Raw genomic sequence first — 26,951 nt, 5'->3', positions numbered from 1 at the left:
TGTCTCCTGCTCACCCCCGGTTGTCACTGGAACCAGTAAGCACCAGACACTTCACTGTCCTATTCTTCAAGAGAAACACTACTCTGGACCACTGTCAGTGGTGTTGTCCCAGTCTTCTAGGAGTTTGACCAAACAGGACATCAACAGAATGATGAGAAAATTATTCAGGACACATAAACAGCTCGGAGTTCTCTCATTACCATCCTGTGGGAATGTACCAAGTACTGGTCCATCTACTCCTCCATTATGGTCCTCCATTATGGTCCTTTCTATACCAGTTTGCCCATTGGTGCTAGATGTTTTAGGCCCGACCTGCCCCACATCACCTTTGTTGGAGATGATTGTTCAAGTAACTTCAACTGGTTCCCTATTTCTCTCAGGTCTGACATGTTCAAATCTGGAAGAGTCTAGGAGTTGAAGCTTTAGTGTAAATGCTTGTGGGGAGGGTTTGACCCCTACAGTTGTTGGGAATCATCTCTTCCCCTCAGAGCTTCGGCTGTAGGTAGTTCAGCACCAAGATCAGTATCAGGGTTGAGATCCATCAGTTCTGAGGTTTTCATTCTGTCCAAGGTCAGAAGGGAGCCTACTGAGCCAATAGTTTCCTTAGACTTCAATGATTTCCATCAATTTCTGTCAATGCAAAGGGAAAAGGGTTCTCATCCAGGAAAAAAGAGGTCATTGTTCCTTTCTACTCAGCACTCATTAGACCCATTATAGAGTACAACGCCCCTTTTGGAATGTACCTCACAAGATATCTGCAGCAGCTGGAAAGGCCACAGAAGTACCTCACAAAGAGGATTACTGGCCTCAAACAGATGCCCTACACTGACCGTCTCAAAAAACTCCAGCTTTACTCTGTAGCATATCGCCTACTCCGAGGAGATCTCTGCCTAACATATAAAGCCATGCTGAACCCAGAGCTGTTGGACATGCTACACCTTAAGAAATCCCAGTCCCTCTGAGCTACATGCTCTAGGGACCTAAACCTTGTCACCACAATAAACAGGACGTGCTGGAGGGGTAGATTCCTGTCCCAGAGACTTCCTATACTCTGGAACAAGCTACCATCTATGTCAAGCAAAGTTCCTCATTAACACTCTTCAAGAAAAATCTTGATGAGTGGATGGGAAATAGGAAATACACCCCGGGGATCACTTCTGTGTCTCTGTTCGACAGGGGCACAGGAAATTAACTTTCTTGGGTGGCGTAAGCCAGGGAAGCTTGTTGGCTAGGCTTACTTAGGCCCTTGGGCCAATAACCTAGTACCTACCTATGAATCTATGAAAAGGTGCTCCCTTCATGGTTGACGCCATCTGAACACCAGCTTGGATCAGCTTTTGTTTCTCATCCATCTGTCTCACAGGTACAGTTAGTCCCACAGGCTCCCCAGTTTTCCAGCTTTGTTAGTTCCCAGTCGGATTCTGAACTCTCAAATCCACCACCTCCAGGCTGTTTATCAGAAATAGATGTATAAGTTTAACTTCTTAAACTCTTCACCAGAGTCTGACAGAAGACACAGATTTGGATTAGGTTAAGGCTCCCTAAGATCCCCCTCCAAAGATATCACATTTGGCAGAATACTGACATTAATGAAACAGAGAATGGGGGTAGTCCACATTTAGCCCGTCTGTGGATGAGTCTGTACCCAGAAGCCTTTGGGTGTGGCTTATCTTTCTTCTGGATAGGTCCGCCCGTTAATCCACTCATTGATATGATGGCTCAATGGGCATGGAAGGACGCTGATATGGTAGAGCCTATTCTCCAGAAACCAGACAAAATTCTGTCCATCTCCACAGATAAGGAAACACTGGAGCAAGAGTCCTGTGTTAGAAGCAATGGTTGTAGCAGTGGCCACAAAAAAGAAGCATCTGAAGAGAGTTCCAAAGTCCATCACCCTTATAGAGAGTCTAGGGCAATGGCCTGCTTTGGGAAATGGACTTCTGCATCCTTGCAGAACATTGGGGTAGACATATTCCTACCTAGACGACTGTCTCATCCAAGGAAGATCCATTTCAAAGAACATAGATGCCCTACAGTCTTCTGTAAACTGTTACAAAAGGTGGGTCTCGCATTTAAAATAAAGAAGTCTCAGATGACTCCCTAAACAAAGATCCTGTTTCTGGGAAGTGTGATAGACTCCATCCAACAGAAAGCTTCCTCCCTAGGGACAAGATAGTCTTCCTCACAAAGTACTTGAACCACTTGTTTACAAAACAGCTTTTCCTGGCCAGAGAGTTCTTAAGGATCCTAAGGGTATATGTCTTTATATATCTTAACAGTCCCTTTAGCAAGGCTTCACATAAGGAAGTTCCAGTGGTTTCTCAGAAATGTCTGGGAACAACACTGCCACCTCCTAGAAACCCTTTGTCTCCTGCCCCCATGCCTCAAGAAGGAGGTTCTGTGGTGGAAATCCACCATACAAAACAAGCCAGGAGCAACTTTCAGTCTGCCTCAGCCAGAGAAGCCGATCACAGCAGACAGGCTCAGATAGGTTCATAGGTAGGTACTAGGCTATCTGCCCAAAGGCATTTATAAGCCTAGCCAGAATGTGTTGGCTTTTGCCACCCCCTTAGATTAGTTCCCTGTGCCTCTGTCCAACAGAGCCATTGAAGTTATCCCTGGGGTAAACTTTCTGTTTCCTATTCACTTGTCAAGGTTTCTTTTGAAGAGGGTTAGCGAGGTGGAGCTCTGCCTAATGTAGATTGGAATCTTGTTCCAGAGCATGGGAAGTCTCTGGGACAGGAATATATCCCTCCAGCACGTCCTATTTATTGTTGTGGTGAGGTTTGCATCCCTGGAGTGTGTGGCTTGAGGGGATATGGTTTTCTTTAGGTTGAGCATGTCCATGATTTCTGGGTTGGACATGCCCTTGTATGTCAGGCAGAGATCACCTCTGAGTAGGCGGTATGCAACCAAGTACAGCTGGAGTTTCTTCAGTCGAGCTGCATAGGGCATCTGCTTGAGGCCAGTGATCCTCTTGGTGAGGTACTTCTGTGGTCTTTCCAGTTGTTGCAGGTGTCTTGTAAGGTACATCCCAAATGGGGCATTGTACTCCATGATGGGTCTGATGAGTGATGCGTAGAGGCGCCCAATGACCTCTTTCGATCTGGATGAAAACCCTTTTGTGATTGGGTGGGCCACATAGAAGGATTTTCTAACCACTTTGGCAATGTGATTATCAAAGGAGAGGTTACTATCTACTTGGGTCCCCAGATCCCTTATTATGTCTTCCGTATTAAGGGTGCTACCACCTATGTAGTAGTTTGTTTTTTCCAAAGGGGATGACTATGCACTTTTTGGTATTTAGCTTGAGGCCATGGTTTTGACACCAGGTACCTGTCTCAGTGAGACCATTTTGGAGAATGTCTGTGTCAGCCGGAGAGTCAGTTATAGCCCTTAGTTTGCAGTCGTCTGCGAACTTGGTCAGCCATAGTCCTCCTGTGCTTGCCTGTACCTCTGAGAAGTATATGTCAAACAGGAGGAGTCCTAGGACTGAGCCCTGGGGAAGGCCACTTATAACCAGTTTAGAGTCAGACCTAACTCCTGCAACTCTTACCATGTAGGTTCTGTCCATGAGCCAGTTGTCAACCCATCTCGTGGTGTAGGGGTTTATGTTCAGGCTGGTGAGCTTGTCTATAATACCTGAGTGGGGAATGGTGTTGAAGGCCTTTGCGAGGTCTAGGTAGGCTGTGTGGACCACCTTTCCCTTGTCTATAGCCTTGGTAACTGTCTCAAAGAAGTCCACCAGGTTTAGGAGGCATGATCTGCCCTTAACAATGCCGAACTAGGTAGGGTCCAGTGTTTGGAGGTTCCCAATGTCTCTGTTAATGAGTTCCATGATGATGCGCTCCATAGCTTTGCAGACCAAGCTAGTCAGGCTTATAGGGCAATAGTTCCCGGGGTCCGTTGTGGCTCCACCTTTGTGGAGCAGAATAACCGTTGCTGTGCTCCACTCTGTGGGCATGTAGCCCGTGGAGAGGCTGGTTTAAACAGTGTGTTTAGGTGAGGGGTTGGTTCATCTTTGAGCTTGTGTAGGATGCAGCCTGGGACACCATCCGGTCCCATTGAGGCCGTGTTTTTGGCTTTGGAGAGGGCTGTCTTAACCTGAGTGTCTGTGATTTCAGAGGCACTACATTCTTCTGGTATAGTTATGGGTCTTTTTGGGGGTGAGTGGGGGATGAAGTTTGCACTGAACCTGTCTACCAGGATGCTGGCTATATCGGTCAGTTCAGTGTATTTTGTGCCATTCTGCACTAACACTGAGCAGATCTGAGAATTGCCGCTTAGATTCTTGACATAGCTAAAGAATGCCTTGTGGTTATCTTTGGAGTCCATGGCAATTTTTCTTTCGAAGCTAGCCTTGGGTGATTTTATGAGGGAACGTAGTTTCTTGCTGATACTGATCAGGGATGTCTTCCCTTCTTGGGATTTTACTCTTTTCCGTACTAGTTTCCTTCTTCTATTGTATAGCTTGTTTATGGCAGGGGTCCACCAGACTGGTTTCCTTTTCTTGGAGGAGTGAGTCTTGGTTTTGTTTGGGATAGCATGATCCATGCATTCTTGTAGGTGCCCGTAGAGTGCATTAGTAAAGGATTTTACAGCTTGGACAGCATTATCCTTTAGCATGGGGGCTTTGAAACTTACCACATCAGTCTTAAGTAACGTGAAGTTTGCTTTTGAAAAGTTTTTCACGGTGGTTTCTTTGACCGGGGGTGGTGTTGGAATGTGGATGTCCAGAGTAATAGTTTATGGTCAGATCTAACCAGCGAGGGGTTGACCTACAGTGTGGAATACCGGTCGCCCATGTTGGTGATGACTAGGTCCAATATGTTGTCACCTCTGGTGAGGGTATTGACCAGTTGATCCAGAGCGTTTTGAGTTTATAAATTCTAGGAAATGTTGGGCAAGGGAGTTTGTACTTGAGTAGCTCTCCCAGTTAATGTTTGGGTAATTGAAATCACCCAATATCAGGGTGTTTGGTAGGACCTTTATGTTTCCCAGTGTTTCCAGGAATGCGGAGTGGGGGTCCTGAGACTTGGTGGGTGATCTGTAGCAAGCTATAATTTGAATAGCAGTTTTGCCCATTGTTAGTTGCATGTGAATGATCTCTGAAGCATCGTGCTGTGCCACTACCCTGCAGGTGTGGGTATCCTTGATGAATATGGATACTCCCCCACCTTTTGTATTTTGGTCCGGGTTTTGTGGCTGAAATGTATGGTATGAATTGTAGCCTGGTAGCGCTGGGGTGCTCTCTGGAGCTTTAAACCAGGTTTCTGTTACTGCACATATATCGATTTTCTCCATACTGAGGAGTGCCTCGAGTGCGTGCATTTTGAGGTTTAGACTTATGGCATTGAGTAGCATTGGGGAAGCCCATGCTTTAGGGAACCCATGTTGTTTCATTGAAGATACAGGGCATTTGGTCCCCAAATCAGAGACAGTTGCATGTCAGTCTGAAGGAAATGCTAGGAGTTTTTCTGGCTATGAAAGCTTTCCAACAGCACTTGAGTCCAGGAACCCTGCAAACTTGAACAAACAATACTACAATCATGTGGTACATAAACAAACAAGGAGGACCTTGTCTTACCCCTTGTGCAGTCATACAGAACTGGATGCTGGCCCAGGACTTATGGATCACTCTCTTTGCATTGTACAGACCAGGCCACCGTGATATTCTGGTAGATACCCTCAGCAGGGACTAACTAGACCCAAGTAAATGAATGCTAATAATGGAAGTGTTCCCAGATCTCACCATGTTGTGAGGAATCCCATTTATAGACCTTATAGATTTATAACAAGGAGAGGAAATTACACCAGAGGAAAATGATGGTTAGAGAAGAAATAAAAAAATACTGTAACAGAAATCATAAAGATAGGAAAGAAGTTAATTGGTAAAGAGTACAAGTGTAGGTTGATTTCTTATTTCATAGAGAAGATAATTTAGCTTAAGTGGTATAGCCAGTTTTTTAAGTTTGTACTCTACAGCCATTGTCCCCCCAGTCATCCATGCTGCCCTCTCCACTGCTGTCATCCATGATGCCCCAAATCACTGTTTAAAGTCCATTGTATTTTCTTTAACAGTTTGGAGGTAATATAATACTGTATAGTAAGTGCAAAAGACTAATTTATTTATTTAACATTTGTTTACCGGGAAAGTCCAACTGGGACAGAGCCCATTTTCAGTTGAGTCCTGGGAAGAAATTATCCAGATGCATGTTTTTGGAATGTGGGAGGAAAATGGAGCACCCAAAGGAAGCCCATGCAGACTCTACACAGAAGGCACCCCAGCCAAGAATCAAACCAGAGAATCTCGTATTGGGAGGTGACAATGCTAACTGCTGCACCACTCGCCACCCAGATTCACTAACTGGTAAGATAAATTTAAACCATGTACCCTTGAGTTGAGAAACCCCTGCATAACCCCGCTGTACTACCTGATATGTTCAGAGTCTTCAGAAAATTCATAATGATAACCTTTGATCAGGGGCACCATTCAGTTAGAAATTTTGAGAAGGCATAGAATCTCTAAGCCATGAGGTAAGTAAATCTAAATTGATATCCTCTGTCAAGCTGGCAGAGACATGTTAAAAGGTTTAGATATGGAAATATACTCAGATGTGGACAAGAAACCGGTAACAACAGAGCAAATAACATTCAAGATAAAAGAACATCAGAAAGCCTTAACTATAGTGCAAAACCGAGAGTATTGCTGGAACAGTTGTATACTGTATATAATATTTCATATATTTGATTTAAGGAGAGGTAAACTTCATTCTTGTAATGGTAACTCAAGACGTATTGTAAGAGAGTTCATAAAATCTATAGAAAAGGGGGGAGATACTGATGCAGGTTCTCTATTACAGAAGTAAAACAGTTGACATGATTATTTATTTATTTATTTATTTATTTTTTTAGATCCTGGGTGGCAAATCATCTGGCCTTTGTACTTAATAAGCTCCTTCTCAGTAGTTTCTGCATTTACTAGTCCATCTGTCATTACATTCCCTCTACTCTGTAATCCCCTTCCCAACATGGAAATCTACGTTTTATTATTACTGAAGACAGAGGGGAAAATTTCATTTTCATGCTTCTTTAGTTTATTCCTGTCCTCCATTTTCAGGCCTTGAACCTTTTTTTTTACTTTTGATTGTTCACTTACATATCTAAAAATATCCATCTTTACTTTATTTATTCCTTTTGCTAATTCCTTTTCAAATTTTGCTTTAGCATTATTCATTGGAAATGTCAGCTTCTTTTTTCTTCCTTTTCTCATAGTCCTACCGACAGTTTTCTTTTTCATATTCGGAGTTATGAATGCCCACTCCTTTGCTATCATTGCCTGTTTTACTTTCCTTTTAAATCACCCTAGTTTCTTCTTTTTGTTTTCAAATTTTAGTTTTGCAAAGACAACTCATATTGAAGAAATGAATACATACAAGCTGCACGTGAGCGTGGGAAAAAGTGTGTGTGTGTGTGTGTGTGTGTGTGTGTGTGTGTGTGTGTGTGTGTGTGTGTGTGTGTGTGTGTGTGTGAGTGAGAGCACACACATGCTCCATCTTGATCACATGGCAGAGGAAAAGAGATTGCATATAGAGTGGAATGTGCAGCCATATTAGAAACCAGAATATTGACACAGTCTGATACTCAGAGTAGCGGCACAAAGCATTTTGCCATTTTTCTAGTGAGACGGAGTTGGACATAAACCACATCATCATACTGCATGCAGCCCAAAGGACTGATACAGAAAAAGAGTTGCCCACTAACAGATTTTTGTTCCTTCTGGCTTTTAGTTGCACCCCTCCTCTATACCATTGTTTATGAGTTCCCCCTTTATTAGAATATTTCTACTGGTCATTCTCTCTAAAGTGGCATCCATGCTTAGCAGTTGAAAGTCCCATAGTGGTATTTCAAGCTCCCCTTAACTCAATGAAGAAAACATCCATATATAACAAAGATAGAAATAATTATTTATGGAAGTCCCTTTTCCTCAAAAAATAGATAGATAGATAGATAGATAGATAGATAGATAGATAGATAGATAGATAGATAGATGTATAAACAAATAGAAATAAGAATAAAAGCAGATCCACCTCAGCACTTTTCTAGTTAGGGCTACTTTCCTCCCTTGAAGCTCTAACAACCTGTCTTTCTGATCCCTATTGTTGCTTGGCAGTATCATAGTGAATCAGGGTGAATGACACCTCCCATTGCTTACCATCTCACTCGTCCATTATCTGAAATAACTAGGGGTGTAATTCAGCTACAAGGCACAATGAATACTTCATTACTTTCACAGCGAATGTACTTGGCTGTGAGTAGCTGTGTTTTATACTTACAATGACATGCAACATAAATGCAAATGTGCATATAAAAGAACACCGTAGGGGATATGAGTAGCCTACAGGCATGGAAATAGCAGTGTGCATATGTCATTGTGTAACACTACAAATGAAGTGATAATGTTAGGCAAAACTACTACAACAAAGAAAGCCATGGCCATGAGCAGTAGTAAGACAGCTGCAAAATTTCAGGCAGAAATACAAACTGAGAAACAAACACTTTAAAGAGCGATTCATGCTACACACATTTCATACATGTTGCCTTACTGTATTTGTTCCCTCCTCTCTGTCAAAAGAAGTGTCTCAGCCCCAGAAACATAGGTAGGATGTGGGTGAAGGGACGGCAGCCTCTTGGCACAAGTTATTAGGTGAGGCATGATTGGCAATGTGGAATTCAGCCATGTTAAGTAGGCATGACACTCCTTCACAAAACCAAACGGGATTGGATCCAGTGTCTAAAGGTTTCGTAAGTCATTGTTTATCATTTCCATAATAATTCTTTCCATAGCTTTTCATATGAAACTAGTCGGACTTGTGGGTCTGTAGTTACCCAGGTCCGTAGGTGTTCCGCCCTTATGTGGAGGAATGACAGTTTTAGTCCTCCATTCACTTGGCACAAAGCCAGTGTGTAAGCTGTGGTTAAATAGTGATTCTAGTGGTCCTGATAGGTCGTGTTTCATGCTGTTAAGGAGGCATCTTGGGATATTATCAGGGTCCATCAATGGAGTGGTCTTAGCTATGAGACTGCCTTTAGAACCTGTTCCGTAATGATAGTTAGGGGAGTTATGGTTGAGCACATTTCCTTTGGGGTATCGGGGTGAAGGGGGGTAAAAGTGGAGCTAAATTTGTTGGCCAGTAGACTTGCTGTATCTTCCAGCTCAATATATGTGGCTCCCTTTATAATTAGTTTGGTACATTGTTGTGTATTGCCTTTGAGGTTGTGGATATAGCTGAAGAATACCTTGTAATTCTCCTTGGCCTAGGAGACTACTTTACCACAACTTTGTCTTTGGCAGACTTGATTAGCCCACTGACTTGTTTGTTTAGATTGATGAGGGAGTTTTTACCATGCTGGGTATTGCAATTCCTAATTATTGCCATGATTTTCTTCCTTTTGTTATACAACATGTTGATGTTGGAATTCAAGTTTGTCTAGTGCTTTTTCTGGGTAGGTGCAGCTGTCTGTGTGCTGCCACTAACATGACTGTACAGGGTTTCGGTGAACAATTCCCACATGGGCAGCAGTGTTCTCAGGGTTCAGCTGGTTGGGCTTGAAATTTTTCTAGGATGTTACCTAATAGTAAGACTTTTGCGTTAGAAGATTTCCTAAAAGTTCCAGGGTTATCTGGGGTCCTGGGTTTTACTTTTATTTCAAAGGAGACAGTTTTATGGTCCAGCTTGACAAGTGAAGACATTACACTGTGGGAGTGCAGTAATATATTCCTATATTTGATCAGCATGCTGCACACATGGCACATATATGTGAGCTGTGTATCAACAGACTGTAGACCCTACATAAAGGACATGAAGGATGTTGACGTCTGTACAGTCACAGAAACTTGGTTGAGGGTCACATAGAGTACCCCGGCCTTGCAAGGCTACAGTGCCTTCCACACTTTCAGACTGCAAAATGAACATGTGAGAACCAAAGGAGGAGTATCTATCATCATCAAAGATAAATACACCTCTAGACTGATTAGACAGAAAAACTCCATAGAGTTACTCCATGACGAATTAACTTTTGGTAAGACCCCCCCCCCCCCACACACACACACACACACACACACACAAGTCATCGTTAGCTGTAAGCTTCCTTGTTTATTTGGACCTACTTGAGTCAATCAGATATCCCTCCATTGACTGGGAAACTTATATGAGTGCTAACGTACTTGCACAAAGGTTCCTGGACTTTAACACTAATGCCCTGGAACAAATAGTATGCATCCCCTCAATGGGGCTCAAATATTCTCAACCTGGTCTTCACCGACATGGCTGACCATTGCACCACCACAGGTGTAGGACCCTCACTGGTTAAATCTGATCACAAATTTTCACCAAAGCTAATTATACCCTCCTAAGGGATGGCATAAATAATTTCCAAGCTCCATTTCCCACAGATGGTATTGACAACTATACTACGGTTTACACAAATGCCCTGTACAATCACATATTCATATGTATTGACACTGTTGTACCTGACAGGATCAAAACAAGATCCTCAAGAAAAAACAAGCCTCCCTGGTGGATATCTAGCATTAATAAGTTATACAACAAGAGGAAGAAGTTGCTGTACAAGAATAAAAGAGAGGTCCCAGCACTGGAAGAACACCCTCTTCTGCTTAAACAAACAAATAAGACAACTTGTAAAATCCTCTAAGGGCAACTTAGAAAAAAAAAATTAGCAACCATAGCTAAGGATAACCATAAGGCATTCTTCAGCTATATCCATAACCTAAAAAGTAGGACCCAGACTTGTGCTGAACTAGCTATGGATGGCATCACACACACTAATCCCGCAAAAATAGCTAACCTATTAGCTGACAGGTTTGGTGAAAATTGCACTCCCCTGTCCCCTCCAGACATTACACAAACCATTCCCTCTACATCTCCCCCCTCCTTGCATTTCCAAAGAGCAAGTCATTAATGCTGTCTCCAAGGCCAAAAACACAGCCTCTATGGGACCAGATGGGATCCCAGGTCGCGTTTTAAATAGTCTAAGTCATGAGTTAGCAACTCCATTGAGTATGCTCTTCAACCACAGTGTGAGTACTGGTTTTGTCTCTGCTGAATGGAAAACAGCAACTGTCACCCCTTTATAAAGGGGTTACAGCGACAGACCGTGGAAACTACAGACCTATAAATGTAACCAGCCTTATCTGTAAAACCATAGAACAAATCATCATGAACCTTATAAATAAGGATATAGGTGATCTCCAAAGCCTTGATCTAACACAGTTTGGTTTTGTCAAAGGTATGTCATACCTGTTAAACCTGGTGGACTTCTTCAAAAACGTCACCAGAGCCATAGAAGAAGGCAAGTCTATGCTTACAGCTTACCTTGACTTAGCCAAGATCTTCGTCACAATCCCAGATTTGGGCATCATTGATAAACTCTCTCAGTTGAATATCAACCCTTACGTCATCAAGTGGGTTACTAACTGGCTCACCGACAGATCACACTCAGTCAAAGTTGGAGACTTTACCTCAATCAGCAGACCTGTCATCAGTCGGATTCCACAAGGGTCAGTGCTGGGCCCCCTGTTATTTGGAATATACTTTTCAGACGTTCAGCCAAAACAGAGGGGCTGTGGCTGATGCTAAGTTTACTGAGGCTGCAAATTCGATGCAGTCATTGAATCCCCAAACAATGTCAATATACTTTAGGAGGGACTTACACAAACCATTTATTGGTGTCAAAGCCATGGACTCAAACTCACTGCTAAAAAATGCATTATCATCCCCTTCAGTAAAAATGATATCCTTGCAGACTATCATATAAATAATAATACCCTAAGTAACAACTCAGTAGTGAGAGACTTAGGAACGCACGTTGACTGCAGCCTAAAGTTTGACCACCATGTGTCTACTGTGATAAGGAAAGCATTCTACGTCACACATCTCATTAGCAAAGGCATTGCCTCAAGAGGGAAAGAGGTCATAACTCCCCAGTACTCGACCCTCATCAGGCCAATAATTGAGTACAATGCTCCCTTTGTTATGTACCTTACCAGGCACCTGCAGCAACTTGAGATCTCAGAGATGTCTAACCAAGAAAATTGAGGGTCTCTAGCACATGCCATACATTGACAGACTGAAGTCACTGTACTCAGTAGTGTACAGACTGCTTAGAGGAGACTTGTGCCTGGCCTGCATAGCAATGTCAGATCCAAACCTAATGGAAATGGTGCACGTCCGCAAGTTAGATGAGTCAAAGATCACCCACTCTAGGGACCTTAACCTGTCCTGTGACATAAACAGGACCTCCTGGAGAAATTGATGTGTATCTCAGAGGCTGCCACTCCTTTGGAATAGGCTACCAATTCACATCAAGCAGAGCCCCTCAATGAGCCTGTTTAAGCGTAGCGCGGATGACTGGATGGGAAACCGTAAATTCCTGTCAGGAATTTCACCTGTGACCCTCCTAGATATGAGCAGTTATTGCTAACTAAGATCTTGAGTTTTGGCAATATCCTTTGTATTGGGTTTCTCTAGTATTATGTTTGGTACACACGACTAGGTTTATAAAGACCTTAGGGTCAGTGACCCAGTAATCTCCTATGAACATATGTAATTACAAAGATATATCCTCAGATTTCAAACAACATTCAAATTTCAAAGAAGTAGGCAGCCAGAAGAGGTTCTATACAAAATCAAGCCCAAACTGAGCAAAGCACATGCATCTCACTAAGATAATGTGGTTTTGTAACTGAACATTATTAAAATTAGTATTCATATCTGATAGCATAACTTGAAAACTTTCAAAACAGAGTTTATTGCCTGACATCAAGATATAAAAATGCCTTAATAGTAGTTCAGGTATATCACTTTGGAAAATGAATTGTACCATAAGCAAAGCCAATACAAAAGAGGAATTAATATTAGAAGTAAAATGACAAAGGCAACATGCTTTTTAATCCAAACATTCAATGTGAAATCTCATTTTAAAGTCAAAATTAGGGTGCCAGCCAGATGAGCAGCCAGGCAGACTCTCACAGCCAAATTCATTAAAGTTATAGGCAAAATTAGAAGTATTTTCATAAATAGATTCATAGGTTCATAGGTATGTACTAGGCTATCAGCCCTGGGGCCTATTCAAGCCCAGCCAAAAAGTTACTCTGGCTTTTACCACCCGAGAAATTTATTTTCCTGTGCCACTGTCGAGCAGAGCCACAGAGGTGATCCCCAGGTGAATTTCCTATTTCACATCCAATCATCAAGATTTTTCTTTAAGAGTGCTAATAAGGAGCTTTGTTTGATATAGATAGGTAGTTTATTCCAGAGTATGGGAAGTCTCTGGCACAGGAATCTATCCCTCCGGCATGTTCTGTTTATTGTGGTGACAAGGTTTAGGTCCCTAGAGCATGTAGCTCGGAGGGATTGGGATTTCTTTAAGTGGAGCATGTCCAACAGCTCTGGGTTTGACATAGCTTTGTATGTTAGGCAAAGATCACCTCTGAGTAGGCGATATGCGACGGAGTAAAGCTGGAGTTTTTTGAGACGGTCAGCGTAGGGCATCTGTTTGAGGCCGGTAATCCTCTTTGTGAGGTATTTCTGCGGCCTTTCCAGTTGTTGATGTCTTGTGAGGTACATACCAAAAGGGGAACAATGACTTCTTTTTTTCTGGATGAGAAACCTTTTGTGATGAGGTGTGCCACATAGAAGGATTTCCTGACTACTGTGGCGATGTGATTATCAAAGGAGAGACTACTGTCCACCTGTGTCCCGAGGTCTCTTATCACACTTTCGGTGTTAAGTATACTACCGCTTATGTTGTAGTTCATGGGTACAGAGTTTTTACCAAAGGGATGACAATGCACTTTTTGGCATTGAGCTTGAGGCCATGGCTTTGACACCAGGCATCTGTCTCAGTGAGGCCTTTTTGTAGGATGTCCACATCATTAGAAGTTTTGATTATGGCTCCTAGTTTGCAGTCATCTGCGAACTTCGTTAGCCAAAGCCCTTCTTTGTTAGCCTGTACTTCAGAGAAGTAGATACCAAACAGGAGAGGACCCAGGACTGAACCCTGTGGTACTCCACTTGTCACTGGTCTGAAGTCGGATTTGGAGTCTGCTACTTTCACACTGTGGGTTCTGTCAGTGAGCCAGTTGGCAACCCATCTTGTGACATAGGGATTTATACCTAGTTTAGTGAGTTTATCTATAATTCCAGAGTGGGGGATGGTGTAAAAAGCCTTGGCAAGATCTAGATAGGCTGTGTGAACCACCTTACCCTTGTCTACAGCTTTGGTGACTGCTTCAAAGAAGTCTATCAGGTTTAGGAGACATGATCTGCCTTTTACAAACCCAAACTGGGTGGGATCCAGAGTTTGGAGATTACCAGTGTCTTTGTTTATAAGTTCCATGATGATACGTTCCATGGCCTTGCAGACCAGGCTCATCAGGCTAATGGGGTGGTAGTTCCCGGGGTCCGTGGTGGCTCCCCCCTTGTGGAGTGGGATAACTGCTGCTGTGCGCCATTCAGCAGGCACAAAGCCTGAGGTGAGGCTATGATTGAACATGGCAATTACGTGGGGTGCCAGTTCGTTCTGTAGTTCATGTAGAATGCAGCCTGGGATGTTGTCTGGTCCCATGGATGCTGTGTTCTTGGCTTTGGAGAGTGTGTTTTTAACCTGTGCAGCCGTGATTACAGGAACTTTGCTTTCTTCCGGTATAGAGATGGGCTCTTTAGGGGGTGAGAGGGGGGTAAAGTTAGCACTGAACCTATCTGCCAGGATGTTGGCAATATCAGTTGGGTCTGTATATTTAGTGCTATTGTGCTGTAACTCAGAGCAGATCTGAGTGTTGCCATTCAGATTCTTGACATAGCTATAGAATGCTTTGTGGTTGTCTTTAGAATCAGTGGCGATTTTAATTTCGTAACTAGCTTTGGAGGATTTTATCAGGGATCGCAGCTTCCTACTGAGGCTGACCAGGGAGCTCCTCCACTCGTGGGATTTTACTCTCTTTTGCAAGAGTTTCTTCCTTCTGTTGTACAGTTTGTTTATGGCAGGGGACCACCAGATTGGCTTCCTTTTTTTGGAGGATAGCGTCTTGGTTCTGTTTGGGATAGCACGATCCATGCACTCATGTAAGTGCTTATAAAGTGCAATTGTGTAGGATTCAGTAGACGTAACTGTATTGTCCATCTGCATGGGTGTCATGAAGTTCACCACTTCTGTCTTAAGAAGCATGATGTTGGCTTTGGAGAAATTTTTTATTATGGTTTCCTTAATGGGGGGTGGAGGCAGGATGTTGATATCTAGGGTAATTAGCTTATGGTCGGATCGGACCAATGAGGCATTGACTTCAGGTATGGAACACTGGTCACTCATATTGGTAATGACTAGATCTAGGATATTGTTGCCTCTGATGGGGGTGTGGATAAGTTGATCCAGGGCATTGGAGTTTATGAATTCCAGAAAGTGTTGAGCGAAGGAGTTGGTACATGAGTAGTTTTCCCAGTTAATGGTGGGGTAGTTGAAATCGCCCATTATTAGGGTGTTTGGTTGAACCCTAATATTTTCCAGTACATAAAGAAAAGAGGTGTGGGAATCCTGGGGCATGGTGGGTGATCTGTAGCAAGCTGCAATTTGGATTGCAGTTTTGCCCAGAGTTAGTTGCACTTGGATAACCTCGGCTGCATTATGCTGAGCAACTAGCCTGGAGGTGTGGATATGCTTAATGAATATGGATACACCTCCGCCTTTGGTGTTCCGGTCCAGGTTACATAGCCGAAAAGTGTGGTATGAGTTATAGCCTGGTAGTGCAGGGGTGCTCTCTGGAGCCTTGAACCAGGTCTCATTCACTGCACAGATATCGATGTTCTCCATTTTAAGGAGTGCCTCGAGTGAGTGCATTTTGAGATTTAGACTTCTGGCATTGAGTAGCATCACCCTCAGTTTTTGCTTGCCTGTTCCTGTTACGGTGGTGAATTTGTCATTTGAACCTTGCCTAAAAAAGGCACTGTAGGGGCGGCAAGAACCTTAGCCAGTATCCGGAATCCCAGGGGTGACAGGTGCAGGCCATCTCTGGCAAAGCATCATGGTCTGTCGACCATGTCATCCGAGGCAGACAGATACTGGATCCGTTTAGAATGGCACCAGAAGCTTAGCCAATTGTTGAAGTCAATCATTTTGTCCTTGTACTGCGGCATCATTCTGGGTGATGGCAGAATGCTACTCAGGACTAGGGTCATAACTGCCTGGGCTACAAGATCGGAGAGCTCTTCCATGTCTCTTTTCATGTAGTCCAGGGAGGTACGTCTCAGGTCATTCACACCAACATGGACAATGACAGAGTCATATTTGTACTTGTTGTGGAGTGACCTGAGTGCGTGGGTTATGTGGCGGATCCTGGCACCAGACAGGCAGCTGACAGTAACCTTCTCCTTGTTTAGCCTGGTGAGTGGGACATCAGTGTGCCTGACTATAGAGTCGTCTGTGACTAGTGTGTTGGGTACGTTGTTTTGCCTTATTGGCTTGTGGTTGAGTGGCACACTGAGTCTGCGAGCTATGTGTCATTTGGGTTGTGTTGGGGGGGGTGGAGGTTACTTGCATTTCTGCTTTGGAGGTCTCTGTTGCTTGAGCAGATTATTATTGAGAGCCTCCGCAAATGTTTTTGTATTTCTATGTGTGGATTTTGGTGGTGTAGATTTAGTGAGACTATGTGATGAGTGTGGTGTGGTGCAAGTATTTACCTTCTCCTCTTGACTGTCAAGATGCAAGCAAATAGGTAGGATAAGATCAAGTATAGTCACTGACACCATTTGCTACCCGGTATCTGTCCTAATTAGTAGATCCATTACAGAAAACTACATATCCCAGCCCTATAGAAATCTTCCGTCATAATCCCATTACACAAAGGTGGCAGATCCACCAAACTGTCAAACTATCACCTTATAGAAATCATTTCTCCCTTATCCAAAGTACTTGAAAAACATGTACATTAGCATGCTTGCCCTTCTACTTGATAACCAGTTACTTTTTCTTACCCAGCATGGCTTTCAACCCCCACCACAGCACTGGAACTACCCTAATATATTTCCTAGATACCATTAATCAAAATTAAAACTGAGGTAGTTTTGTCACCAGTGTTTACCTTGATTTGTCAAAAGTCTTTGACATAGTCTCACATCAAATACTCCTCCAAAGACTAAATATTGTAAGCCTCACAACTCCCTCAGATAACTGTCTTATTAGCTACCTAAACTATGTCACCCAGTCTGCAAAATAGAATGACTCCCACTTCACCTTCCTTCAAATTACTATATCAGTCCCCAAGTCTCCATACTTAGGCCAATACTTTTCAGTATATCTTAATTAATGACATGAACAAGGAATCAAAACTTGTCATATAATATAATATGCTGACAAATCATCTTTAGTTTCATCAACCAAAGTCTTCCCAGCTTAGAAACCATCATAGAGGAAGCTATTACCTCTATAGAAAACTGGCTAAACAAATCTCAATTATTCTTCAACCCCAACAAAACCAAGCAAATCCTATTCCTTCCTAGAAACATAAATCAAAACAACACTGACCTTAATATTTTCTCCTCAAACAACACAAAAATTGAAAATATCACCAACATAAAAGTATTAGGAGTTACCATTGATAACAAGTTAAAGTTTTATCTGCATGTTGACACTGCAGTCAATAAGACACACTGCAAACTAGGATCTCTTTACAAAGCAAAGCACCTGCTTAAGTGTTCATTGTAAAGAATAGGTGCCACCTCCCTTCTCCTTCCTACCCTCCTATAAGCTTCAACAATATTCATAAATCTAGACGCTTTCACCAAACACAAACTAGAAAGCACCCATAGCAAAATTAGAAAATTCGACTGCAGCCGCTCCCAAACCACTCCCACTACTTCATGGTGCTCATTACACTCAACATGCTTGAACTTCCTCAACATGTTATCCTACCCTCTCCCAGCTATTCACAGCACACAAACTACGTCACCCTCCACTTAAAACACCCTCACTGTTAAATATCCAGTGACATATACCAAATGGATCCCTAAGCTCCTCAGAACTTTAGCTAACTGTTGCTAATAAATCAAATAATTATTACTGTGACTCACTATATTCTGTCGCCATCTCCAAGACATGAAACAAACTTCCAAACCACATCAAGGTTTTATATGACCTGCACCAGTTCAAATCTACCCTAAAATGTTACATGGCAACTAATAAACTATGCAACTGTACCACACCTACAGTTTGAAGTATGCAATCCTAACTCTATCAGCTTTGGATACTATACCAGGGCTGGAGCAAGCAAATTCCACTTTGTATTGCTACTCCCTCCCTCCTTCGGCACCTACCACATCGCTACTTAATAAATGAAAATAACATTTTCAGCTATTAGTTAAAACTACTAAAGATATTTTTAGATAAGCCATATTCCATCTGTTGTTGGACACATTCATTTAGACAGTTGTAGACATAATGTACCCTGAAGAATAGCCATATTGATATAATGCTTAGAAAAAAAACATTTCCACAGTAGAGTACAAGGGGCATGTCTGGCTATGCCCTTGTGCTCTACAAGTGTATTAATACAATATTTTTGATTTCAGTCATAATATCTTGGAAACATGTAATGTCCTTAATTTGATATGCTTTGTAAATAATTTTGCTGACTGTTTCCTTTGAAATACTTTGCAAAAAATGTTTGTTGACTGGTTTTCTTTAGAATTGTCAAAAATATATTTCTATCCTTGTTTTGGAGCTTTTCTCCCAAGGGCCTCTGCTGAAAATGGCCATTTTCTCAGGAAACAGAATCAAATAAATAAATAAATAATCATGGAACCTTTAATTGATGCATGTTCTATTATCATCTGATGGAGTAATGCTTTCCTGATGATGTTTTGGATGGTGGGAAGCCAAAGGTATAGCTCGTTCAACTAGCACTCTGTGCCTGTCCCATAAACTAGTGCTCTACCCACTCAGCTCTTGAAGTGGAGAGCAGAAAAAGGACTTATACAAAACTGCAGGGAACAGATTGGCTTCCTGCAGTACACTACCCAAGCCACCTGACCCCAGCTCTTCAGGTGAAGAAGAAAATAATAAAGGTCCACTCTGCTCCTTCTACTGACACACAAATCAGGCAGGGTAGCCAGGTACCAGCCCCACCTCTTCACTGGAAGAACAAAAAAAAAAAAAAAGAGAGAGAGAGAGAGAAGGTCCACATTCTGGTGGCTGGTGCTCTTGAAATGCAGGAGCCATCCAACCAGCCAGGTCCTGTTTCTACCTTGACCCCACCAACACCCCTGCCCCTCCTCAGCTGAGGGGAAATTAAAAAAAAAAAAAAAAGACCATGATCAGGTACTTGAAGCTCCTGAACCCAGGTCCTGTTTCTGTGCCCTGCCACAAACCTTCTTCCTCAGATTGCACTGGGGGGGGGGCATTTTTTCTTTTAAACTGTAGCAATCAGTTGCTACAGTTTCCTAGCACAGAACACTATATCTCTCAGGTTTATTTTTTCTTTTAAATTATTAAAGTGCATGCTACATTTGTAGTAAGCAATTTCTACAATTTATATCCTGCGCAGCACTCAGATTTTGGTTAAAAAAAGAGAGAGAAAAGCAAATCTTTTTCTTTTATAGACAGTACAGCAGTCAGGATTGTCAGAAAATGGAAAACCAGCTTTTAAAAGCCGGTATTCTCTAAAAGCATTCATGATCAGTCTTTGATGGCCTATCCAATGCATCCCCCTAACATTTTGCACCCGGGACTGTTGTCCCCTTCACCCTGCTTTAGCTACACTATTAGATGAAGCCAGTCACTGCCCATTCAAAAGAAGAACTTCTGCAGTCCCTCTTTAGCATAATAAACGATAAGGTAAGCAAACATTGGATGATGTTATGTTTTTTTGTTGATCAAGATTTGCTTGGCCATCAGACCTGACTGTGCAGGTTCATAGGTTGGTACTAGGCTGTTGACCCTAGGGCCAATACAAGCCTAGCCATAACAATTCCCTGGATATTTCTTACCACAATATTTATTTCCTTGGACCACTGTCTAGCAGGGCGACTGACGTAATCCCCAGGGTGAATTTCCTATCTGCCATCCAATCGTCAAGGTTCCTTTTGAAGAGGGCCAAGGAGGCGCTCTGCTTGACATGTATGGGCAGTCTATTCCAGAGTATGGGGAGTCTCTGGGTCAGGAACCTATCCCTCCAGCATGTTTTGTTCATTGTGATAACAAGGTTTAGATCCCTGGAGCGTGTGGCTCTGTGGGATTGGGATTTCTTTAAGTGGAGCATGTCCAACAGCTCAGGGTTTGACATGGCCTTGTATGTTAAGCAGAGATCGCCTCTGATTAGACGATATGCCACAGAGTATAGCTGGAGTTTTTTTAGATGGTCAGCATAGGGCATCTGCTTTACGCCTGTGATTCTTTTAGCGAGGTATTTCTGCGGCCTTTCCAGCTGTTGCAAATGTCTTATGAGGTACATACCAAACGGGGCATTGTACTCTATAATGGGTCTAATGAGGGATGAGTACAGTGGGACAATGACCTAATTTTTTCTGGATGAAAAGCCCTTATTGATGAGGTGTGCCACATAGAAGGATTTCCTGACTGTTGTGGCGATGTAGTTATCAAAGGTGAGACCACTGTTCACCTGTGTCCCTAAGTCTCTCATCACACTTTCTGTGTTTAGTTTACTGCCACCTATGTGGTAATTCATGGGTACATGTTTTTTCCCAAAGGGGATAACTGTACATTTCTTGTCATTAAGCTTGAGCTCATGGCTCTGGCACTAAGTATCTGTTTCTGTAAGGCCCTTATGTAGAATATCCACATCATTTGGGGATTCAGTAATGACTCCCAGTTTGCAGTCATCTGCGAACTTTGTTAGCCAGAGTCCCTTAGTGTTGGCCTGTACTTCTGAGTAGTAGATGCCAAACAAGTGCGGTCCCAGGACTGAACCCTGAGGTACTCCACTTGTCACTTCTCTGGAGCTGGATTTGGAGTCGGCTACTTTTACAGTCTGGTTTCTGTCAGTAAGCCAGCTGGCAACCCATCGAGTGACGTAGGGATTTATGCCCAGCTTAGTAAGTTTATCTATGATTCCAGAGTGGGGAATGGTGTCGAAGGCCTTGGCGACGTCCAGATAGGCTGTTTGGACTGGCTTACCTTCATCCACAGCTCTGGAGACTGATTCGAAAAAGTCAGGTTGAGGAGACAAGATCGGCCCTTTACAAACCCAAACTGGGTGGGGTCCAGTGTTTGAAGGTTGCCAATGTATTTGCTTATAAGTTCCATGATAATGCATTCCATGCCCTTGCAGATTAGGCTCGTCAGACTGATGGGACGGTAGTTCACGGGATCCAAGGTAGCTCCCCCCTTGTGGAGTGGATAACTGTAGCTGTGCGCCACTCAGTGGGCACAAAGCCTGAGGTGAGGCTATGATTAAACATGACACTTAGGTGAGGTGCCAGTTCATTTTGTAGTTCATGTAGTACGCTTCCTGGGATGTCATCTGGTCCCATGGATGCTGTATTCTTAGCTTTGGAGAGCGCAGTTTCTACCTGTGTGTCCGTGATTACCAGAATTTGGCAATCTTTTGGTATTGAGATGGGCTCTTTAGGGGGTGAGGGGGGAGGTGGAGTTGGCACTAAATCGATCTGCCAGTATATTGGCAATATCCTTGGGATCAGTATATTTAATGCCATTCTGTTGTAGCTCAGAGCATATCTGAGCATTGCCATTTAGATTCTTGACATAACTATAGAATGCCTTGTGGTTGTCTTTGGAATCTTTGGCAATTTTATTTTCGTAACTAGCTTTGGAGGATTTTATGAGGCATCTCAGCTTCTTACTGAGGCTGGTACGGGAGTTTTTTGCATTCTGGGATTTTCCTCTTTTCTGCAACAGTTTTTCTTCTGTTGTATAGTTTGTTTATGGCAGGGAACCACCAGATTGGCTTCCTTTTTTTTTTTTTTTTTTTTTTTTGAAGAGAGCGTCTTGGTTCTATTTGGGATGGCATGATTCATGCACGAATGGATGTGCTCGTACAGTGCCTTATTGTAGGATTCAGCAGTCGAACTTTCAGCTCCCTTCTGCATGGGTGTCATGAAGTTTGTCACTTCTGACTTAGTAGCATGAAGTTGGCTTTGGAAAAGTTTTTTATGGAGGTTTCCTTACTGGGGGGTGGGGGTGGGATGTGGATGTCAAGGGTGATTTGCTTATGGTCAGACCTGACCAATGAGGGGGTGACCACTGATGTGGAGCATCTATCTCCCATGTTGGTAATGACCATGTCTAGGATATTGGAGCCCCTGGTGGGACAATGGATCAGTTGATCCAGGGCATTGGAATTTATGAATTCTAAGAACCATTGGGAAAAGGTGTTGGTACCCAAGTAGTTTTCCTAGTTAATGGCAGGGTAGTTGAAATCACCCAGTATTAAGGTGTTTGGTTGTATCTTAATATTTTCCAGTATGTTTAGAAAGGTGTAGTGAGAATCTTAGAGCATGGTGGGGGGATCTGTAGCAAGCTACAGTTTGGATTGCAGTCTTACCTAGTGTTAGTTGCACCTGGAGAATTTCAGATGCATTGTGTTTGGCAGCTAGCCTGGAGGTGTGAATATCCTTGGTGAATATGGACACTCCTTCACGTTTAGTGTTTCGGTCTTGGTTTGGTGGCCAAAAAGTGTGGTAAGAGTTTTAGCCTGGTATTGCAGGGGTGCTGTCTGGAGCCTTGAACCAGTTCTCAGTTACTGCACAGATATCGATGTTCTCCTTTTTTAGGAGTGCCTCGAGAGAGTGCATTTTGAGGTTTAGACTTCTAGCATTGAGTAGCATTGCCTTCAGATTTTGCATGCTTGTATCTGTTACAGTGGTGGTTTTGTCCTTTGAACCTTGCCTAAAAAAGGCACTATAGGGGTGGCAAGAGCTTTAGTCATTAACCTGAATCCCAGGTGTGACAGGCGCAGACCATCTCTGCAAAGCATCGTGGTTTGTCGATCATGTCATCCCAGGCAGATAGATACTGGATCCCCTTTGAATGACACCAGAAGCTTAGCCAATTGTTGAAGTCAGTCATTTTGTCCTTATACTGTGATATAATTCTGGGTGAAGGCAGGATGCTACTCAGGGCTAGGGTCATTCCTGCCTGGGTCACATGATCCAAGAGCTCTTCCATGTCTCTTTTCATGTAGTCCATGGAGGTACGTCTCAGGTGTGTTGAAATGGTCACTGGCCAAGTGACCAGATGCCAAGTCACCAAAACTGAATTAAAAGAGAAGATTTCTGGTAAAAATAAATAAACAAAAGTACATGTTTTAAAAACCTCTATTAGAAAATAAATACAGTTGCAGCAAACGTTTATGTATTCTTCACAGCAAGTGAAGCACATATTTTGGAGCATTTTGGTTGTGGTACTTAACTACATATTGAAATGAAATGATAAAAGCAACAATTGATTATGTGTTTTAATTTATTATAACATAAAGTAATTAGTTTTGTCATTATGTAACATAGCAAGCTGTCTTGAAATTGCAGTAAGAGTACTTGGATCTTTCCTTAACACTGACTGCTTATATTTTTAATTATTTTTAGCTGAAGATGGAGACTACTGGAGACTTCTAACCCCAGGTGTATATATTGTGAGTGCTCATGCCCCCGGATATACCAAGATGTTAAAGAAAATCAATCTACCACCAAACATGCGCAAAGCTGGAAGGGTCGATTTTTCTTTGCGGAAGGTTGTGCTAGAGCCTGATCAGTTTGACCGTTTGTTCAAAGAAGACACTCAGGAGCAGTACGATCCTTTAGCAAATTATGACCCTTATGAACAAACTCAATCAAGAGAGCCTGGTGCTGAAGAAGAAGAGGAAAAGAAACCCTGGTGGTGGGGTTACTTTACTATGGTTGGTGGGAATCCCCCAACATGGCTGCTTAAAAGACAGAACTGAATGCTGTTGACACTGTGCAAAATTTCTAAGAGACCATCCACGTGTAACCCTAACAAGTTAAATATTTTTTATAAATGTAATAGCCGGAATAAAGGGTCTAGAAAAATTTATATGATGCTATATTCAGCAAAGAACACATTCTTTACATGTCTGAGTCTTGCATGTGGATAGAGAGTACTGATTTTACATTTTAGTAGAACTGATTACAAATAACTAGATTCAGTAAAAGCACACTATTAAAAAGTTCATTGTCTTTTTTAATTCTAAAATGAATGAATCAGTTAAACTTTTAATACTGTGACACAAAATAGATGTATTTTATGTGGCATTTTTTCAGCATCTGAATGCACTATTCTAGGATTGTACTTGATTAATTATAAAAAAGTATATTGTCTTAATGCTTTTTTTTCCCTCTGGATGTTGAAAACTCATGTAGATGAGAATTTTTTTATAATATAATGAATGAAACTTAATTTTCATCATTGGATAACAGTATATATTAATTTTTCAGTTTATGAAAACTTTGAATGACATTACTGTATACAAATTTCGCATTTTAGTTTTCTCTGTAAGCAATTTTGTACCAAGTATTAAAAGTGAGCCACAGTGCTTAATGGTTTGCGACAAAAGCACAGTTTAATGTTTTCTGTCCAGACCGGGGTAATTTAAATACAGCCTAATTGCATAACCACTTCTTAATCTTATTACATTGTATAAATCACATCTGATGCAGTGCATCTGCCATTTAGTTATGGATTAATGAATCACTTTTCTTTTACTATTTCATATTATTTGTTGCCCATATTTTTGTCCAAGGCTTGATATAACATATTATTTAGTTTAGTTGTAACAGAATAATGTATGGCATAGTTTTATCTTTATCCAATAAGTCATACAAAAATACAGCCTTAGATGTTGACGGTCACTATTACTCAAGGAAATGGCAAATATATGGGCAGGATTCACGAAGGCTTGCACGGAGTCTAAGAGTAGTGTAAGTCTCCATGCAGCCTTCGCGATCCAGGAACAGCCCTAAAGTCCGTGTAAGAGACCAGCTAAAATGTCTCTTACATGGAGTGGGCATGGATGTGCTAATCACCTCACTCGCAGCCCAAAGGCATGCAAATGAGGTAGATTAGCGATCCATGAAGCCCAAAGCAGCCCGTGTAAGAGCCGTTTTAGCCATTTAGTTGACAACTGAGTACGTTTCTGCAAAAACCACAATGGAGCCATGTCAGCTCCAAATAAAGGGTGCATATGTGTCAGGCAGCATGACAATGGCCAAATATGTGGCCATTGGCAAGGTACCCCGATGCAAATATGAAAAATAAAAAAAATTTCGGCGATCAACGCAGCGCAGCCCCGCGCAAATGGGTTGCACTATATAAAACATAAAAATGAAGGTTATAAACCCACAAATGTGGGTTTTATGCAATACATGGATTTACAATGCAGGGACCAGCAGACCAAAAACAACATGGCCACCGTTTAGTGGTTGCTAAGGGGGGAAGCTGAGTCTAAGACATGTAACTAAGCATTAGTAGGCAATCTGATGTAAATGAGTGTTAGGATACTGAATTCCACTGTCACATAGCAAATGAGCACATTCTGAGTAGTGTAAGAGATACATAAGGGGGAGGAATAGAGTAGGAGATAGGTGACATCACAGGGGGGAATGGTAGAAAGAAATGCAGTTCATTGGAGGTTAGTGTTACATGACAGATGTCAGACACATATCATGGAAAGAGGAGTGCCACAAGATAAGCATGGGAAAGTCAAGAAATGGAAGGTGTACACTGTTGCTTACACTAAAGTTTCTTGCTGGGCATGCATGCGCACGTGTGCGCGCCATGAAGTGCGAGTAGTGCAGTGTGCGCGCGTGTAAGGCAGACTGAGCATGTGTGAGCCTGTTGGCAGACTTGTAAGACTGTTTGTGCTGGTGTGCGCGCGTTTTAACCCGAATAAGATGATTGTAAACCATGTAAGCATGTGTGCGCGCGTGTAAGCCACTGTGAGCGTGTTTCTGCTGGTATGCACGTTGCTCCCCCCTGAGGAAACAGAAAGGAAAAAGGAAGCAACAGATGTAGTAGGAAGCTAGCAGGGAATACTGCTGGAGCTAGCAGGTGAAAACAATTAGAAGCAGGCAATTACACAGGCAGAATAGTAGCTCAGCCAAGCACTTAAAACTCTGCAAACAGCAGTGCAGGATGTTTCTCTCAAGAGACACTGCAAGACAGGAGTCAGCTATTAGAAGTGAAAACTGAAAAAGCTGAACTCATAGCAGAAATGCTAGGGGCTGCCATAGCTGTCATAAGGAGACATAGGCTACTTGCTGAGGGTGGTGACAATGCAGATGGTGCCAGACAACCCACAGTGAGGAGACAGAGAAGAGTGTACAGGCCCAGGGTTACCTACCATGGGTTACATGAGTGCTATAGAGTGGACATAGACCTCCTGCAGCAAATTGTTGAGCTGTGCAGGCCACGCCTCACACACAGAACCAACAGAGGGGAACCCATCCCAGTGGAAACCAAGGTATGTGTTGGCATAAGAATACTAGCAACAGGTACCTTCCAGAGACCAACTGGTGATATGATGGGGATATCACAGGCATCAGCCTCCAGGGTACTGCACCAGTTCCTGGATGCCATGTCAGCACATGTCGGTGATCATGTATATTTCCCCAATGCCCGTGAGGTATTGGCCAGCAATATGCGTCTCTTCCAGCAAATAGCGGAATACCCTGAGGTAGTGGGTGCAATAGACTGCACGCACATACGCATCAAAGCACCAGCCGGTGAGCGGGGTAGGGCCTACATTAACCGCAAGGGCTTCCCCTCCATCCACTGCCAGGTCATGTGTGATGCCCAGGGCATAATAATGAATGTGTGTGCTGGCTGCCCTGGGAGCTACCATGATTCCCATATCTGGCATTTGACGCAGCTGTACCAGACATTTGCCAATG

At 42.7% G+C, this 26,951-nt stretch overlaps 1 protein-coding gene across 1 annotated transcript in view; it reads left to right on the top strand.

Annotated features, from left to right (window-relative positions):
- The window catches only part of CPZ (carboxypeptidase Z), a 1,352,173-nt gene extending 1,327,558 nt beyond the window's left edge, over nt 1-24,615 (top strand). The window contains exon 11 of the mRNA XM_044067099.1: nt 23,631-24,615. Within this exon, the coding sequence (XP_043923034.1) occupies nt 23,631-23,986 (356 nt within the window). The 3' untranslated portion in view covers nt 23,987-24,615. The remainder of the gene's footprint in view (nt 1-23,630) is intronic.
- The last annotated feature ends 2,336 nt before the right edge of the window (nt 24,616-26,951 follow it).

Source organism: Protopterus annectens, chromosome 3.part1, assembly GCF_019279795.1.
Source record: "Protopterus annectens isolate FY-2018-M chromosome 3.part1, PAN1.0, whole genome shotgun sequence".
In the NCBI taxonomy this organism is placed as follows: domain Eukaryota; kingdom Metazoa; phylum Chordata; order Ceratodontiformes; family Protopteridae; genus Protopterus; species Protopterus annectens.
This window is presented reverse-complemented; position numbering and strand designations above follow the sequence as displayed.